At 34.9% G+C, this 20,314-nt stretch overlaps 1 protein-coding gene across 1 annotated transcript; it reads left to right on the top strand.

The window, feature by feature from the left end:
* Window positions 1-1,412: 1,412 nt before the first annotated feature.
* Window positions 1,413-20,208, top strand: tmprss13a (transmembrane serine protease 13a). Its single transcript, XM_065281561.1, has 13 exons — window positions 1,413-1,587; window positions 7,252-7,420; window positions 9,052-9,165; window positions 9,271-9,498; window positions 9,753-9,879; window positions 15,602-15,697; window positions 15,802-15,845; window positions 16,182-16,344; window positions 16,455-16,624; window positions 16,729-16,827; window positions 18,552-18,694; window positions 19,347-19,502; window positions 19,620-20,208. The coding sequence occupies exons 1-13, from the start codon at window positions 1,570-1,572 to the stop codon at window positions 19,632-19,634; spliced, it is 1,542 nt and encodes a 513-aa protein (XP_065137633.1). The 5' UTR covers window positions 1,413-1,569; the 3' UTR covers window positions 19,635-20,208.
* Window positions 20,209-20,314: the final 106 nt, after the last annotated feature.

Genomic DNA, 20,314 nt, shown 5'->3' on the forward strand with positions numbered 1-20,314 from the left:
GAAAAAACGGGGCCGATCCAAATCCGATACTGTGCATTACTTGTGGTTGGTACTGTCATGCTACAGAAAAGTCAAACTATTATAAAAGCACCATAAATGTTATTATACACTATATTCAAAATCTTCCTAATATATTCAACAGCCTTATGCGAAAAACAAATGCAAATATGAAGATATTTAAGGTCACAAAAACTGAATGGTTTGGTGCTCGCCGAGTTAATACACTGGAGTAGCGTGAATTAAATATGTCATACACACACACACAAACACACACAAAAGCCGTATTTTAAACATCTGATTAAAAAGTCTTTCATGTTGTGACAGTTTGCGCAATTAAGTAAAAATGTACTTGAACTATTTATTTGCTCAGTCGTATGTCCACTCAAAAACAATTAATAAATATTTAAAAACACTTAAATTCTTTTAACTTGTATCTCATTTAAAAAAAAATTCACTTGACATGATATTCTCTTGATTTTGTGCAACATGTTTTGTGTGTATATGTGTGCGTATATATATTTATGTGTTTATACACACACAATTCTAAATGGATCAAGAAAAATACTAGTATTGGATCGGGATCGGTCGATACTCAGAATACAGGTATCGAAATCGTATCGGTAATAAAAAAAGTGGATCGGCCCAGCCCTACTTCAGACCAACCCCTTATTGATTTGTGCCTGGCGCAAGAGTTATTTCTCCCGCCGGGAAAATAGCAGCAGCGCCCAAGATCCGCCCACAAACTCACTTGCGCTTTGCGCTTCGCACTTGCATTTCAGATCGTTAAAATAGGGCCCTATATATATATATATATATATATATATATATATATATATATATAAATATATATATATATATATATATATATATATATATAGTCATTATATTGGATAGTCAATAAATAAAAAAGTTTCTTTTTCACAGAAAGAATGTTACGTAATGCTTCGAGTTAAATATGGAACCATTAAAAAATTGGTTTGTTAAGCATTAATTGCACAATTTCTGATGTTCTGTGTTTAATTTTTAAAAAATTACACAAATATATGCCATTCAAGTTCTGACATAAACAGCTTATTTTTGAAAATGTCTATGTATTTAAGTTTATTATCAGTTTCTAGAAGTTTTCTTCAATAAATTAAACTATGTTTAGAGCAGCTTCTCTCGATCCATACCTTTATCTAAAATATTGGTTTTGTTCGTACATATAAGTTTGACACACACACATAAATATACATACATACATACATACATACATAAAATTCAGTTGTTTTATGCAGCATTCAGGGAAATCTATTTTCAGCTCATGTTTTCATGTAAGCCTGAGAGAAGGTGAGGGTGAAACACGCGGTCCCTTAGTAATGTGAAACTGGTCTGACAGGTAAGTATGACAATGGCATTCTTCAAGAACGTAACAAATGGTTAGAGCTATCAGGATGAAAGGCAGTCCTAAGGTCTCTTGTGGTAAGGAACAGACTCAGTTTTCCTTTGGGACAGTTGAGACTGGTCGAATCCCACCCACTTACTGTATACACACTTTGGATTTTTCCATAGTCTTCACTTTTGTGTCTAATGGCAGGCAATGACACGGTAAGTCCTTCAATAACAAAATCTATGAATCTCCAAATTATGCTTTATTATTATTATTTTTTTGTTGTTGTTGCAACTATATGTGCTTGTGTATGAATGTTGAGCGATGCTCCTGGTTTATATTTTTGCATTTGGCAGACATTTTTATTCAAAGCAAATTGTATCAGTATATGCGTTTAACAATTCCCTGCTGAAAAAAAAACAATAAAACCATTACAGACAATTCTACTGGTTTTATTGGGAATTGTATTGGTTCTAATGGAATATAGCCCAAAACACATTACAGTGTATTGTTTTTTGTTGGTCTCTAATGGTTTTTTATTGGTTCAATGTATTGGTTCTAATGGAACATGTATTGGTTCTTATGGAATATTGCCCAAAACACACTACAGTGTATTGGTTTTAATGGTAAAAGCTAATGGTTCCTATTGGTATTTTAATGGAAACCATTAGAATTTTCTGTAATGGTTTTATTGTTTTTTTCAGCAGGGAAGCCATGCATGGCCCTTGCTTTGCAAGCATCATAGTCTATCAGTTGTACTACAGTCAAGAACATGATACTTTTATTTATGTTTAAAGATGTTAAAGATTTTATAGGGTAATTTACAACAGTGTTCTGTACATCGGTGGTTTGTTTAAAGGTACATTGTGTTATATAGGAATGGTTTGCTTGACTGGTGTGCTGCACATCAGAGGTTCCCAACCAGATCTTCTTGGTACCAGATTTTAGTTTTGTCAGCTAGGGACAAGATAAAAAGTAAAAACAGTAAAAAAAATCTCTCATAGATTTTGATATACAATGAGAGTTTTACAGAAATACACTTTACGAAATAATACCAAAGCCAAAGTGTACTTAATATTGTAAGTGGAGGAACCACTGATCTATATAAATGATTGGATTGCGCATAGAACGCATGACGTAAATGCGTGAGGTGAAGCCAGCGCAGAGTTCGAGCCGCCATCTTGGTATACCCAACCGGCAGAAGGCGTCATTGACTTCCATTCAAAATCATGATCTAAATGTATCCGCTTTACAGCGTATCAGTCACACAAGATACATTTTTAGGATATGTGTACATAAATTAATTGTTAATTCTGGTGTTATTTGCGATGTTTATGTTTTAATCGGGCAGGATAATGGAATTATAAAAAAACATTAAGGTGAGTGTGTCTGCTGCATTCTGTTAATGACACGGGTATAAATTAAGTTTTTTTGACATTCAGCTACACAGTCAGTGTTATTTCTCTAAATAAGTTAAGGTAACTTAAGTTAAGATAACATAATTACAAAACCAGCAAATTATTGCATGCACATACGGTACAAAGCATGATTATTTATTTAGATTTCAGAATGAGCACGTTTGTCATTAATACTAAATATGCTGCGGTCTGTCTGCTGATCTGATACTGTAATAAAGATAAATGTATAATTAATTAATGATTAAAAAGCAAAACGTACAACTTTCAGTAAATAACTATGTACATGCTTTGGACGTTTGCGTTGTAATAATGTACAGGGTAACTTCACATATAAAAACGAAGACTTGTAAAGTGATGTTTTTTCATTAAAATCTGATAACGTCCATTGATTTAATATAATGTTTGGGTATACCAACATGGCGGCGCGGTGGCTTCACAGTTGTGACGTCATGAGCAATCCAGTCATTTATATAGATCAGTGGGAGGAACACAAGTTGCGAAACATTTGAACTACACAAGGCTCTTTTGTCCTCCAACATTGCCCAAGTATTAAACTTTAAGGCTTGCAGCATCATCAGTATTGAAGCAATATTCACTAAGCTATGAAGTGCAGATAAAGTTTTGTACACTTTTGCAGCTACACTCTCAGAAAAAAAGGTAAAAAATTTTGTAGCTTTTTTGTCGCAGGGATATGTACCTTTTAGGTACAAAACATGTACTTTTTAAAAAGGTACCACCCCGGTGACAACTTTCATATACCTATTTTTTTAAAGAGGGTGATAGGTTTAACAAACCAGTTTGTCCATATGATGAAACTAAAGCGTTTGCATTCTTTCTCAGCACTTGTGACCAAATGAAAAGTGAGCTTTTAACAGCTCAACACATATAAACAGCATCTCCTTTATCGGCTTTGGCGAACTCAGAGGGTCATTGTTTATTACAAGAGACTTTCTCACTTACTCAAGGCTTAGAAAGAGAATCTGGTTCATTGAATAACACTATAATTATCCAACATGTCAAACAGAAACCCACTATTCATTTGTGTAATAATTACCTAGAATTGAGTACTTGTAGAAACAAGAGCAGGACGAAAACAGTAATATAAACACACATACACATAGATTTATATATACCATGGGGCTGTTGAATGCTTTATTGTACAATGTACAATGGCTTAAAATAACCACCAGAGCGATGTCTGTGGTAACCTATAAGCTGAAAATGGGCTCATGGTGAAATGTAATGGATTACCTTAGACGTGCATTATTTTCGAATGATTCAACAGCCCATCATCCATTATTACTTACATATATAAACCCTAAACACAACACTGACCAATCAAAATCAAGTGTTTTAGAATTACATATACTCTCTGAAATGAAGAAGAAGAACAACTTCTAAAAATAAAACAAAGAAGGAATTCAATTAGATATGTATTAGGTAAACTGTGGCCTACAATACATACATGACAGAGGACAAAGCATCTGGTTCAACTGCATAGTTTCCAAAGGTACATTGAAAAGAAATAAATACTGCTCTTTACTTGAGTCTTTGCCGTCATACTCAAGGAAGTATAAATATAGCACCTGTCCAATCCAATGAGACAATAAAATAAAAATATGTTCCTGTAAGGATAGACATTGAATAGCTTGACAAAGGTAATCTTTTCTTCAAAGTTTGGTGACATGGATCGAATGGACTGCTTCCTTCTGATCAAAACAGATCAGTATGTCACATCTGACACATCTTTGCATTTCCAGATGTGCCCACTATGGTTAACCCCCATGGTTCATTCTCCTTAAGAAATGAATTGGGTTTGGACCAATAAAATTTATGGTAAAAATTAGACAAGGAAATGGACTAAACATCCCACATGACCACAACCAAGCAACACAGTTTGCTACAAATCGCCTTCCAAACAAAGGGTTACATATGGCCTAGGCCCTAGATCAGGGGTCTCCAATTTTTTGTAAGCAGGGGCTACCACAATGGATAAAACAATCTGGAGAGCTACTTTACTCAAAACCTTGTTGATTTTATTTTTTTACTTGTTAATATGTTTTATCATTGTTTAAAATGTTAACATACACAAAAGAAGCCAATCTAGTGTAAAAAAAAATGTAATTAACAATTTTTAAAATTGAGGCTAAAAAATTAGTGGAGTGTGCTTTGACGGGCAACCTTTTGGAGAGATCACTGCCCTAGATTATATGCTTATGGATTATACTATGAAAGTATACATTTTTATTAAATTTATGATAAAAATGGAAACCAGATTTACCATTTCATTATAGAAAACTGTACGCAACATATGACCCAAATTAAATGAAATTATTTAGGGTGATGATGCTAGTTTAAAAGGGAAAAGTGTAAAAATATAAGAATAAAAAACTGCAAATACATTTGTTAAGGTTTTTCATTAATCCTCACGCAATAATAGTGACTAAAATCTAATTAAAATGTAAAGTTCACTTTTCATTTTATGTTCTCTTTTATTGCATGGTTTTCATGTTTAAAGTCAACTAGTATGCAAATTCTATGTAAATCAGTGGGTGGGGAATAATTGCTCACATAATGGAAAGTGAAAGGCAGTGTTGTCAACGTCATTGATAGATTTAGTGACTTTTAGACCCATCAATTTAGTTTTCACAAAAATAGTGAATAACGCCAAATCTAGCAACTAGTTTAGATGAACCTTAGATTCACATCTGTACACATTCTGTCTCACCTGTACCACCTTTTGTTCCTGGTAAAATGTGCGTCTCTTTTGGTATACGTTCCCAAAAGCAAAAATGTTCATGCTTTAATTGTATTACTTCATTGCATCTCATGTGAGGTTGATCATTTATTTTATTTAATAGCAAGCATAGGTAAAGTAGACATACAGATGTTATTTTAGCCTATTTATTATTCCACATTAAAATATAAAACAAAAAAACGTTTTTTTTTCTGGAGTTTGCTTAAAGGCAGGATAGGCAGGAATTATCTAAAAAACCTTTTTTACAAATTTGTTTAAACCAATGCATAAGTAAAATGTAAGTACTCTGAAAAAGAAAGTATAAAAAATCGAGTGTCTGTAGACATCTCACAGCTCATTTTTCCATTCACTCCACCCCCTCCCTTCTGGGTTTCTTCTAAAGGCACGCCCCCAAAACACATGAACGCGCGACGCTGACCGGCTGTGCTGGGAGCGCGGTGCATGTAGTAACATCATGTCACAATCACATGTAATAATACACCTAACTTTATCACTATGAATATAAACAAATAGGATGGCTTTTAGTACTCACTATTAAGCCAGTGTTTTGCATGGTAGAGTTTCCGTAATGAAAGCATTGTTGACTCTGATGAGGACTACACTCTGGATTGTCGACTCAAGGAAAAGCCACGCGATATTTATTCTCGTTTGATTTCTTCATTTATTCCTTGTTTGCCTGCTGACTGGATATGCAGGTACTGTGAGTTCTGAATGCTCTTTCTCTGCCGTACTTTTGCTCTTCAGATTGCTCTTCAGAGTGCATCGTGCACATTTAAATCAATCAGGTGTGCGCATGTGTGGACAGATCCCATAGCAACAGGGGTGGTGCCATAGTCGCGCAAGAGAGTGATAGTCGCGCAAGCCAATCATTTGTTCCGTCCCAAATGGAGGTCTACAGACACTTGAGTTTTATACTCTCTTTTTCAGAGTACTTACATTTTACTTATGTATTGGTATATAAAGACAGTTTAAACAAATTTGTAAAAAAGTTTTTTAGATAATTCCTGCCTATCTTGCCTTTAACCCTCCTAATTTTTTCAGATTTCTTCCAGCTATTTGGGTTTAGGACGAACCAATAAATATAATAACCAAATATTTTTCTTTGAACATGAAGCAGTGTAATTGTCACTTTTGTGTACAACAGGTTCCAATTACACAGAATTAAGTATTATGGTGCAAACAGCCAAAAATTTGATGTCCACGTATGTGGACACACCAGGTCTTATTAAACATAAAAGGGTGGTTTCCCGGACGAGATTAGCTTAAACCCGGACTAGGCCTTAGTTTAATTAAGAAATGTAACTAGTTTTAAAAAACACGCCTTACAAAAACCTTTCTTGTGTGCATTTTGAGGCAAAACAAAGGGCACTGATATATTTTAAGATATGTTTTTAGTTCTTTTCAGTTTGTACAGCTCATACATTTATTTTAGTCTAAGACTAGTCTAATCCCTGTCCGGGAAACTGCCCCAAAAACATTTAATAAAAAACTGTCTTATCTATAACAAATGAAAAGTAATTCTTAACCATGCTGGAAAAAATGTAGACTAGAAATACTGGTATACTGACATAGTTGTTGTCTGTATGGTTTTCTGGATTTGAATGGAACCTAAATGCCTGTAATTTTTTTTCAGAGTATTTTAAATACTTTGATCAAGTGACACAACCTACTCCCACTAAAACCCATGTTGTTTAACTTCATTTTAGAAAGACCCTCCTCCTCCATACAGCTCTGTGGATCCACAGCCCCCTCTTATGACCTATGAACAGGTGATTCATGACATCAACAATGACGTCACCCATAAAACTGTGCCATACTATGTTCAAAAGGAGCCATTGAAACTAGAAGCCATCGTTGTTACACAGCACACTGTGTGTAAGTATTGAATCTCTTTGGTTATTTTGAATCTGGTTTATATATATATATATATATATATATATATATATATCTAAGGGATGGGGACAAAGCAGTGGCGAGACCAGAAATGTTCAAGTGGGTGGGCCGTTATAAAACTGGGTGGGAAAAGCATAGAATGTACATACACTGTACGCCAAGTTACCTTGATGCAATGCAGCATAATGTTTCAAAAGGGAAAATAATAAAAAACTTATTAATAATCAGCTGTCTACAGTATATGGGCAGGTGGGGTACTGGCCCACCCGGGCCCACCCGTATCTTCACCACTGGTTGAAAGTATAGTCTCAGCCTCAGACGTCACACCCAAGGATCGAGACGCCTGTGTCGCATTCTTTAACTATCCGCCTGAAAACAACACAAAGCTATCTGATAAAATAAGATAGCAGTCATGTTAACATCGGTGGCAATGCTTCATTGATATTGAATAAACGCTACACTTTTAAAGGTATTTGAGGTTCATGGCATAAAGTCTTTAATAGATGTTCAAGAGTTTTGTTTGAAGCAATAAGTGGAATCTAAGAGCGCTATTTTAACCATTGTTGTTATAAATTTTAGAGAAGTTTGTAAATGATGGTTGCACACTGGTTTGTAATGGTGGAGAGATCTTCACGACACAGGACATGACGCAGCACCAATCGAAAGTTGACTGGTTGCTTTACGTGTCAGTCATATGGCCTTTTTGGCAGTCCTTGGCCATTCAACCCTGCTGAAAAAACAAGCATCAAACCAGCATGGACCAGCATGGGAATTATGCTGGTCTATGCTGGTTTAGCTGGTGGTCACCAGCATACCAGCACCAAAACACAACACATGCTGGTATGACTAGCATGGTATGCTGGTGCTAATGCTGGTTTAGCTGGAGTTTATGCTGGTTTGGTGCTGGTTTAGCTGGTGCTAATGCTGGTGCTGATGCTGGTTTGATGCTGGTTTAGCTGGTGTTCACTAGCAAACCAGCACCAAAACACAACATATGCTGGTCTTGCTGGTATGCTGTTTTTTTCAGCAGGGAAAGCAGCCATGGTTCACAGACATTCAGTGTGATAAAGAGGTATATACAGCCACTTTATTAGGTACATCTTGCTAGTACCAGGTTGGACCCCTTTTGCCTTCAGAACTACCTTGATTCTTTGTGGCAAAGATTCAACCAGGTGTTGGAAACATCCCTCAGAGATTTTGGTCCACATTGACAGCATCAAGCATTGCTGCAGATTGGTCGGCTGCACGTCAATGCAATCTCTCGTTCCACCATATCCCAAAGATGCTCTTTTGGATTGAGATCTGGTGAATGCGGAGGCCATTAGAGTACAATGAACTCATTGTTATGTTCAAGAAATCAGTTGGAGATGATTTGACCTTTGTAACATGGTGCATTATCCTGCTGGAAATAGACATCAGAAATTGGGTACACTGTGATCATAAAGAAATGGACATGGTCAGCAACAATACTCATGTAGGCCATAGTGTTTAAACGAGGCTCATCTGGTACTTAGAGGGCCCAAAGTGTGCCAAAAAAATATCAATATATATATTGAAGAATGAAGACTTAACATCATTGCCTTAATGAAGGACAATTTATATTTTTCCATCAGTGGAAGGCAAGAACAAGAGTCAGGGGGGCTGCAGCCAGAAAACCAAATGTTTAGTTGGATGGTTAGTAGCCCTTTTGTTGCTTGCTGGCATTGGATTGGCCATTGGGCTTGGAGGTAAGACAACTTCTTTAAAGAAATGTTCTGTGATTTCACAACCGCTGTATGGCAGTACAAACCACGAATTACCTATTTGTAATCCCCATGCTCTCTCACTCTTAGTGCGATATGGACCCAGACAGGACCCAGATGACCACCATCAAAGTGATGGCAATAATAACAATCAAATTGCCGGTCACAATGATGATGACAATCACGGTGGAGACAGCAGTCACAACGATGATGACGATCATGACGACAAGAGTCACTTTGCTGAAATCTGCTCTAACTCCAGTCTGAAATGTGACGGCATCCAAAACTGCCAACAGCCCAATGATGAGACCGACTGTGGTGAGCATTCACATATCAAGGTCACGGGCTGAAATTTATATGGAAAATTATGACTCATTTATAGGCATCATTGACTTTTTATTTTATTTAATTTTGGTTGCTTTTGCTTTTAAGTGCAACAGTACATTTAATATGTTCTAATAGAGAAACTAAGATTAACCAGAAACACTTTGTGATAGGCATTTACACACTATTATGTTAAAATGAAATGTTGTTTGCCATGTTTGATTGTTTAATTTATTCTGTGTTCTCAGTAAGATTTGGTGCAGGGGGAGTTCTGCAGGTCAAAACTGCTGAGGAAGGACAATTCCTCCCTGTGTGCTATCAGGGTTTGGATAAAAGTTATGCTGATCAGATCTGTGCCCAGCTGGGTTTCAGAAGGTGAACAGCTTTATCTGTGACTTAAAGGGGATAGTTCACCCAAAAACAAATATTCTGCACCTTTTCTCTTCAGGCAAGGGCAAAATATCACATTTTCTTTTGATGAATGAAGAACAGGCCATTTTCACAAGTGGCTGTGATGCTTCAATATATAAACAAACAAACAAATAATGAGTTATAAAGGATCTTGTACTGCCCTGCACACTATGGGGTGGCTTCCCGGACAGGGCTTATCCTAGTCCCAGACGAAAATGCATGTTTGAGCTGCTTTCATTTTTAAAACAGCTTGCCCTGACATATTTTAACATATAGCAGTACACTCAAAAAAACGATTCCTGGCAATATTTACTTTTAAGTATTTGGATCATTTAGATTTTATTTAAATACTCGTTTTTTAAAATATATGTAATCCGATTTATTAGAATATATATAAATCTGTTCAATGTAAAATCTATTAGATTTAATCAGTTAAAATGTATGAATATGAATTAAATAAAGCTAGACGTGAAACAAACCGGATAAATTCTATGAGATTGATTTACATACAAGTGTCAGGAAACTGACTTTAGTAAAAGCGGAAATGACGCCTTCCAGTCAGGAGGTGGCGCCAAAATCAAAAACAAACGCTACAGCACATGGACTTCGCCATTTTGCATTGGACTTCGCCATTTTGCATTGGACTGGATCGTCATCTCACTAGTCTACGATCGCCAAATTGTAGGTGAGTAAAGTTAACAAGTTTGATGTGATTATCTTAAATATAATTGTCTGTTGTTTAATTACATGTGTGACGCGTTGCATGTTTCAGAGTAAAATACACCTCAATAAACAGTCCGACATCAACAGACGGTCTGTTGGAATGTACGTTAAGTTACCATGTCAGTGACTGTTGCTTTTATTGGTTATTTTTTGTGGTTTAATGTTTGAAACCTAAGAAATAAATAAAGTCATAGGCTACTGTAGGCTAATCAGAATAAAATTATCATATAATCTCTGTGACTTTATTAACAAAAGAATGTTACAATTATACTATGTTGTTGAGTGCATTGTGTGTGTCTAACTAAAACTTTTTTTACAGATACAGCATCATTTCATCGTCTATATGGTGGGAAAACCTGCTAGACAGGGTAAGTTATACTACAAATATATTGATTTCTGTGATGCAAAGCTGGATTTTCATCATTCCAGTGTCACATGATTATTTAGAAATCATTTTAATATAATGATTTATTGTGAAAATTGGAAACAGGTGTTTTTTTTTTCAAATAAATGCAGTAATGATAAGAATAAGAGACTTCATTCCAAACATTTCACCGGTAGTGTACACACATGCTGGGACACAATATTTCTGAAACAGAAAAATACATACTCTTCGTCTCACAAAATCTTTATCTGTCTCTATAAAAACTATTATCTACATAAAATATTGTTAAAGAAAATCATTAAATAATGTGTTTTTTTTGTCTTGTTCTAGTTGAAGACATCTGTACCTACCTCAAAGAAGGCATGGAGAGACACATTAAAGAATATGTGGTAAGTGTATGTCAACCTACTCTATTTTTATATCTATCCATTTATATGTATGTGTATGTGTGTGTATATAAATATCCTATGGATAACTAGATGTTTAAACAAGGTGATTATCTGTTTTCAATTTTTTTGATGGTTTTGTGACTAATGTTCTATTATTTTACACGTTTGAATCAGTCTACATATTTTAAATATCAGAGTTTGTAAAACAATTTGCCTGCACATATTTGAAAATTTCACTGTGTGTCTGCTATTGGGACTGATTTTTTTGTTGTTCTTCTCCAGAATTGTGAAATTGGTGAGTTGGGGATTGCACAGACAGTGAAAGTTTGGCAAAACCTACTTGGTGTCACACATTGGTGTGAAATTGTTTTTTGGACTTTAACACTTAAACTGAACTACCTGAAGAACCACAAGTGCACCTTTGACCTTTCAAAAAATCCTAAGGGAACTGGACTTGATACAACCAAGCAATCACTGAAAGATGCTTCAGTGAATACCTGACAGACACGCTGATACATCCCCCTCAAAGTGGGTACATTTTTGTACATTTATAAGTGACGTTTTTAACATTAAAGGAATATTGCACTTTCATTAAACAAAAATCCTGATAATTTACTGTCTGTCATCCAAGATGTTTGTCTTTTTTGTTCAGTCGAGAAGAAATTAAGTTTTTTGAGAAAATCATTCCAGGATTTTTCTTAATTTAATAGACCTTATTGGACCTCAACAGTTTAGTTTCAATGCAGTTTAAAATTGCAGTTTCAAAGCAGCTTTGAAGGGCTCTAAACGATCCCAATCGAGGCATAAGGGTTTTATCTATCCAAAAGATTATCATTTTTGGCAAAAAACACAACTTCTTGTCTTGCATTATCCATGTGACACACAGTGCGACATTGCGTACTATGTAATAACGTTGAATGGTTACACATCACAAATGTGAAACGCACATTTGTGGAACATTTTAAATAATAAATGTACCCAAAGACATTAATTAGTATCATTCAACATACAACAACATCTGAACGCTTCTCTTTCTCCTCACTTGTAAACACTGGAGCGGTAGTTTAAATTATGTGTCACACAGCTAGTGCAAAACATTGTGATTTAAAAGTCCTCTTTTATTTTTATTTTTGAAAATGACAATCGTTTAGCTAGATAAGACCCTTATGCCTTATTTGGGATAATTTAGAGCCCTTTTAAATCTGCATTGAAACTGTAAACTTGAGGTCGAATAAAGTCTTAAATTGTGAAAAATCCTGGAATGTTTGACTCAAACTTTATTTCTTCTTGACTGAACAAAGTAAAACATAAACATATGGGGTTAGAAAATTATCGTGATTTTTGTTTTATTAAATTGGATATTCCTTTAACAATTTTGAAAGTTGAAAAGTTTTTTAAAAATGTAATTGATGTATATCTAACATGTAATTAAAGATGCATGAAAATTGTTAATGGCACACAGCCACTCAAAACATGTGCCATTTTTTTTTTCATTCTAAATTATTATTACATGTCACAGATTTCTGAAAATGTTAAAGTAATGTTGTTGTCCCTGATTTATGTCTACCTCGAGTTTTACAGGGTTTTTTGTATTTCTGCAGCCTGTTAAAATGTTTGCTCTTATTTGTGGAATGAGGTTGATTGTGGCTGAAATGTCTGAAACACGCTTATTTATTTATTTTTGCACACAATACGAGGTGTATAAGCCATGGCTGTCATGCTAGTTGTTAGCTGCTCTTTTTTGCTGCCTTATGAGTAATGCCTTGAAGTATTAAATAAATTGATAAAATGTAAAACCAAGTGGTCTGGCTCTTCTTTTATTTTTTGTGTTTTTTTGTTATAGCATATTGTGATTTAGGAGGGTGAATGGGGGAGGAATATATAAATGTATAAATGGTTTATTAGTAAGATACCTAAATGTAATGCATTTTAAGTGAATTGGGTTTATTAATAAAGAATACATAATCCATTTTTTAAATGCATTTAAAACACATTGGATTAAGTAAAACTATTACATAAATTTTATTGGTTTCATTTACATATATCTAAAAAGTATATATCATATAAAGTTTATTTGTTTATTTTAGATTAAAAGTATGTAATCCAAATGGATGGAAATGTTACATGTAATCAAAATACATAAATCTTATGAATTAGGCCTAAATATTTTTTTGAGTGTACCATTGTTTTGTCTTAAGATGCTTACCAGTATTGTTTTTTGTAAGGTATGTTTGTAAAAAAACTACTTAAATGTCCTAAAATAATTAAGGCCCCTGTCCGGGAAACCACCACCATATGCCAAACCCTCTGAGGTTTTAACAATACTTTATTCGCAAAGGTAAGTAAATTATGGGAATATTTTCATTTTTGGGTGGACTTCCAGTCTTATTTAGCTTCAATTTGTGTCTTTTTGTGGTTAAACATAAACAAACATAAATCTGTTATTGAGCAAGTACAGAAAAAGCCTCCTGACCTTAACAATATTCTTAGTGGTTCAGTAGGCTTATAATAATGATTTATCATTTGAACTGTCAACATTTGATTCCAACCATTAAAAATAATAATAGTTCTGCAATAACTTTGTAGCTTGCATGTTCATATCATTCCCCAAAATTTAAATAAATAGCCAAATGAAGAAAAGCATATGCCTACATAATAATTTGAACACAAAATTATTGCTAGTTTTGTACCATTAACTATTACAATTTATCTAAAATGCAATTGTAGACACGCTGTCAAATAAATGAAATATCGTAGGCTACTTGTCAAGCAGGAAAAGTCTCAGTTCCATAAAGCAATAAGCCCCAAGAAGCAGTGGGTTACCAGTGCATTTTATAACAGCTAAGGGGCTTTGTTAGGCATGACGCAAAGCAGAGTGCCTAAACCCCCTTAGCTGTTATAAAATGCACTGTAACATCACTGCTTCGCGGGGCTTATTGCGTTTATAAAACGGTTACTTCATATGCATAGCAGGGTTTCATGAAATAACACACTATTAAGTTGTAATTATATTAGTACAAATATTAGTCTTCCGCCGAACAAAGTAGTTCTTTAGAATCAAGTGTGACTGAAACAGAGCGCAGTTCCCAACCAACACAGACGCAGCAAAGACACAATGAAAATATGATTTAAGACTGTGGTGTTTATTTTATAAATCAACATTCATCAGTTGCCACTCAGTTTTAGTTTAATGCCTTACAGAAAAATTATCTTCTTTAAATAAACATAAAATATCAAATGAAAGAACAGACCCTCCACTTAAAAAAAACAGTTTCATCCTACCTTCATTTGTTCTCTTATCACCTCTCAAATTTTCAGCTAAAAGTGGAGATAATTCTATTTTTGTGAATACTTTTTGTAAGAGGTCAGATTCAGAACCACGATCAAAATGTACACAGTGTTTCTAGTGTTGAGTGAATGCGTCAGTGTTTGGGTAAGATCGCCACCCAGTGGATAGCGGAAATATGAATGTAAGGTAGAAACTCCTCAGGGAGCGTTTTCTCTTTATTGACGAGATGACTCAACAATATTCATTGACATTTATGGATATCGCCAATAATTGTGCAATTGTAGACAAATTAAAAATATGATTAAAGACTGTGGTGTTTATTTTCATAAATCAGTACGCAGCAACAGTGGCGCAGTGATACTTCTGTAATGCGGTCTGAACCGTTGGTTTACCGGGGTATTTTATCACGGCTTTGAACTCCTTTCAACCAATCAGAATGAAAAAGCAGAACTGCCCGTTTTATAAAAACAATTTTATACTTCGGGTGAGTTATTGGCACCTGTGACAATCCTTTCCCTTTCTGTTTGCAGAATAAACATTAAATTCCATGTAAAGTCCAATAATAAATGTGTTCTAAGTTTGTGACACCACAAAATAATGTGATATAAACCACCTAGCCAAATTTGACAACAAATAAGTTATCAAAATCCTAGAAAAAATTAAGGGCAGGGCCATGCTTAATGGCTCCGGTGCATAATCGAGTCACCACTTTAGCTTTGCCTAAATAATCCTGAGTACATTTCTAACATTTATGAAGTGTGTCATGCGGTCTCTTGTCATCAATACATTACAAAGTGTTTAGAAACAATTCTCTGAAATGACTTTATACACACTTTAAATTTGTTAGACACTGATTATTTTTAACATTTCAGGTGATGCCTTGTGTTTCTATCTCCTTAGCTCTTATTCATCCAGTCCAGTGGAAGGTTACACTTCTAAAGGGCTAACTTTAGAACCAATAGCAGGCAAGCTTATACAGGCTCTGGTCAACGTCAGGTAAGAGAACAAAGAATCATTGCAGAGCAATAATGAAGATTGCTAACAACGACAGCAACTTTGTCTTTTGCCCAAGTTTACATCTTAATGTTCGTCTTGTTTAGCTCAAGCTGTCCGAATGAGAAAGCTGTCTCGCTCCAGTGCACCGGTAAGGCCGCCAGGCATTTACATTTATCTTTTAATCCTACTTTTATCCAAAGCAACTTACAAAGATAAGGAAACAATAAAGGCATAACGATAAACAATTGGTTCATTTCTGATCTCAATTACTAACCCAAGGTAGTCAAATACGATCAGTGTGAAATAACCAAGGATTACATTTAGATGGAAGTGGGTTTTAATATCTGAATGCCAATTTTTTAATATTTGCTATTCATCATTTTAATGAGTGATATTTTGTGTGGATATTTAATTGATGAGCAATACTTTGTATTGTAATCATGTTTGAATTGTGCAATTAAATGTGACATTTTTTTTCTTTCAGATTGTGGCAAGCAGCAGATTGCCTCCAGGATTATAGGGGGCAGTGTCTCTAATCCTGGCCAGTGGCCTTGGCAGGTCAGCCTGCATTTTGAAGGCCAACATGTTTGTGGTGGAACCCTCATCTCTCCAGACTTTGTGGTGTCAGCTGCCCATTGCTTCCAAGGGTTCGTATTAAGGCAACATTAAATTTTAAGCTATTTTGTCATTGCAACCTTGATGAAAAACAAATGAAAACTAGTGATGAAGTGATGATGTTTCATTTGTTTTATTATAGCGCAATGAAAAATCCTGTAAGCTGGCTTGTATATCCTGGAGCTATTTCCCAGCTTAACCTTCCGACCACCTACCTTGTGAAGACGATTACAGTGCATGAGAATTACAATCGTGATAGTAATGACTATGACATTGCATTACTGAAACTCACCAGGCCTGTGGACTTCTCCAGTGAGTCTTAGAGAACAATTCATTGTGTATATGTGTGCATTTATCATATATTTGTTTGTGTAGTGTGTATGCATTTGTTTATCAGAGTTTTCGTTTTCATCCAGCTACTGTGCAGCCAATTTGTCTTCCTACATTTGACCAGATCTTTTCTGGAAATCAAGAGTGCTGGACATCTGGCTTTGGCACAACAAAAGAGGGGGCAGGTACATGAGAATTTATATAGAAAAAATAAATGGGTTAAAAGAAACTTGAATGCAATATTGACCCTTAACGGGCACCGTCCCAGGAGCGGGACACCTGACTTTACTTCAGTAATTTGCATGTAAATTTGTATCTATCACGACAAACTATGTATGCCTCTAGAATACATATTTCAACAGTGTATTTTAAAATAGATCATGTAGGGAGAGTAATTGATTCATTTATTTAAAAAAGGGTATCTCAAAACATTTAAATCCTGCGAAATGACACTGTCCCGCCAGTGGGACGCATACGTTTACATCAGTGTTTTGAATGTGAATTCTTATCCAATCATGACAAACTATAAACCGTTTGAAAGCTGTAAGAGTGTAGTTTTCATTTGTCATCACCATTTTGTTAAAGGAATGACATAGTGAGAGACATTTTCCAAAATTCTACGGGTCCACAGGTGGGCCCATTCTGTTATTATATATTTGTAACACTAATACCCTGTCTAAACCTAAAATATATTGACAAAATATATGTCTTTGGAAAGCTCTAAGAGTGTAGTTTTCATATTGCATCACCATTTTGGGAGAATTATGACGTAGTGGGATTCAGTTTCTAAAAGGTCACGGGCCCACAGGTAGGCCAAATTTGTTTTTACATATTTATAACACTAGAACCCTACTCTAAACCTAAAAAATCTAGACAAACTATATATCACTGGAAAGCTCTCAGAATGTAGTTTTCATATTTCAATGTCATCTGATGATAGAAAGAATGTACTGTAGTGACAGTATTTTGTTACATGACTCCCCCCCATAGGAATGCATATTAATTATTATTTATTCATAACACTATGTCTTAGTATAAATCAACTGAGCTCCACAACTGTCAGAAATAAAGGTACAAAACTGTACCTTTTCTGTCACTGGGGCTGTACCCTAAGTTTCTGTTTGGTACCTTTACAGGAATAAAAAACAGAATACAATTTTGGGTAGATTGCCGTACCTTAAGGACCTACATTGTTAGAAAAAAGTCAAAATATGTAACCTAGCTGTCAGTGGGGCAGCACCCTTGAAGAAGGTAATTGTATGGACCATTAGGTACAGATGTGTAAACATTTAGTACCAATATCTACCTTTAAGATACTAATATGTATTTTTGAGGTACTAATAAACTCTCTTTGGTCCCAGCATGTACTTCTGAGGTACTAAAATGAAATACTTAGGTGCAAAGCTGTACTTTTTGAAAGGGTACAGCCCCAGTGACAGAAAAGGTACAGTTCTGTACCTTTATTTCTGAGAGTGAATAATGTAGTTTTTTTTTTATTTCAAAATCGTTTTGCATTAATAATAATTCAGTGACAGTAATTTATTAATTTGTGACAAGAGTATGCAGCAAACCGTTGACACCTAGTGGCCGTTAATGGTACATTTTTTACTTGAAATTTGGATCACAACTATTTGAGACTTTATGTCTACATTATTACTTTTGTGAAACATTTACATTTTTATAATTGTATTTATAAAACTAATATGTTATTGCACTATTTTTATTTATTAAAATACATGTAAACTGCTATAAAAAATATATTTTACCTCCAGACACTTCTAAATTATTATTATTATTGTTATTATACAATTCTTATTGTTGTTGTTACTTGGAGATATATTTTACCCATTTATGGTTTGGAAGCTGACTTATTATCTGACCAAGACCTCTGACCTTTTTTCCCCATCAGCTCATGCCTCTTCAAATCTCATGGGTGTGAAGGTGAATATCATTGACACGAATTTTTGCAACAGCACCAGTGTGTATGAAGGGGCCATCTCCAACAACATGATATGTGCTGGTGATCTGAATGGGGGTCGGGACTCCTGTCAGGTGAGACGGCCTCAGCATGTCATTGTGTCTGTCCACCAAGTTTCCTTATGCAAGCTACTGTACATTATTCACTGGTCAGGCCTTCCCCAATGTTTCTTTGTCTCCTGACATTGATTTATTCTGGGGTCTAGGTAGGCAAGCACTGTATTTTATAACCTACAGTACTGCATGCTGTTAGGCAATATGTTACTGGTAAATATACCTATACTCACACCTCCCTATGGGGAAGATCAAATCTCCCGATGGTGCGCTGCGAAGTGGACTTCACTTGGAATTTGGCCATATTAAGTGTTAAAAATTGCTGGGTTATTTTAAACACATAATGGGTAAATATTGGAAACAACACCCAGCTGGGTTATTACAACCCATGGGTGCATAACAACAACCCAAATTGGGTCATTTTTAACCCAGAATAGGTTTATTTATAACCCAACACAACACGTGTTCTGTTCCATATTTAACAAGCATTGGGTTAAAAATAATCGAGCAGAATTTAGAGTGCAATTATTGTTGACCATTTGATTTGACATTAATATCAATTTTAGTTAATACAAAATTTTTTACATTTATATTTTTAAAATTATACTTGAAATGTCTTTCATACAATTATCTTATCTTCCACTTTCTTTATTGTCCTTGTTTCTGGTTTTAGGGGGACAGTGGAGGTCCATTGGTGTGCAAGGCACAAAATCAGCAATGGTATCTGTCAGGGATTACGAGTTGGGGAGCAGGCTGTGGAGAAAAGAATAGACCAGGAGTATATAGCAGAATGACCAGCCTTCTATCCTGGACCTCTAGCACCATGCAGGTGAGCTTGATATAGGAATAGTGCCAATCCATTTAAACCTAATCTACTGAAGTGTATGCCATTCATAATGTAGTTGTTCACTTCTCACTTAACCTTTCTTTGAATTTGTTTCATTAGGAAGAGAAACCCTGATGCCTCTCGTGCATCGTGTGTCCTTCTTTGAGCTTTTGAACAAGAAGAGAGGACACACAGAATTACACATTTAAAGCTACACGGTGGAATGAAGAATATACTAATGCACTTTGACTTGGGACAGTAGTGCAATACTGTAGCCATAATCGATGCCAACAATTGTCGTAAAAATATCTAAAAACAAGCAACCTGGGATGGCAAAGCTGCAGGCAAAGATGGACCTGTGGCTATATTTTTCCTATAAACTACCTTTTCTTTGCATTTATATGGCAAATTTACTATGCATACAGTCAAATCTGAGCCTTCACTCTTTAAATGAACAGGATACTTGCACTGATTTTTTACAACACATGTTTATTAAGTATTGTTTTTGAATCTTATGCACTCTTCTACAAATCTGTATTTAATAACTGAAGGGGTGTTAATTTTATTTTTTTAAACTGGTGTCTATAAACTACAATGAAATGGATTTATATGAAGAATCTTAAAGGGATAGTTCACTAAAAATTAAAAATGTGTCATTATTTACTCACGTTCATGTCATTTGAACCCCTAATATATATATATATATATATATATATATATATATAAAAGTATATATATAACAAATTCTGTTTAGTAAAACGTGTTCCCACTCTTTGTAAATAATAACACAATCTTATTTTTTGGGTGACTTAACT

Source organism: Paramisgurnus dabryanus, chromosome 8 (assembly GCF_030506205.2).
Source record: "Paramisgurnus dabryanus chromosome 8, PD_genome_1.1, whole genome shotgun sequence".
Lineage (NCBI taxonomy): Eukaryota > Metazoa > Chordata > Actinopteri > Cypriniformes > Cobitidae > Paramisgurnus > Paramisgurnus dabryanus.

Coding starts and splice junctions, on each gene's coding strand:
- tmprss13a (XM_065281561.1), top strand. Junction 9,499..9,752: donor CAATGATGAGACCGACTGTG/GTGAGCATTCAC, acceptor CTGTGTTCTCAG/TAAGATTTGGTGCAGGGGGA. Junction 9,880..15,601: donor GCCCAGCTGGGTTTCAGAAG/GTGAACAGCTTT, acceptor CTATCTCCTTAG/CTCTTATTCATCCAGTCCAG.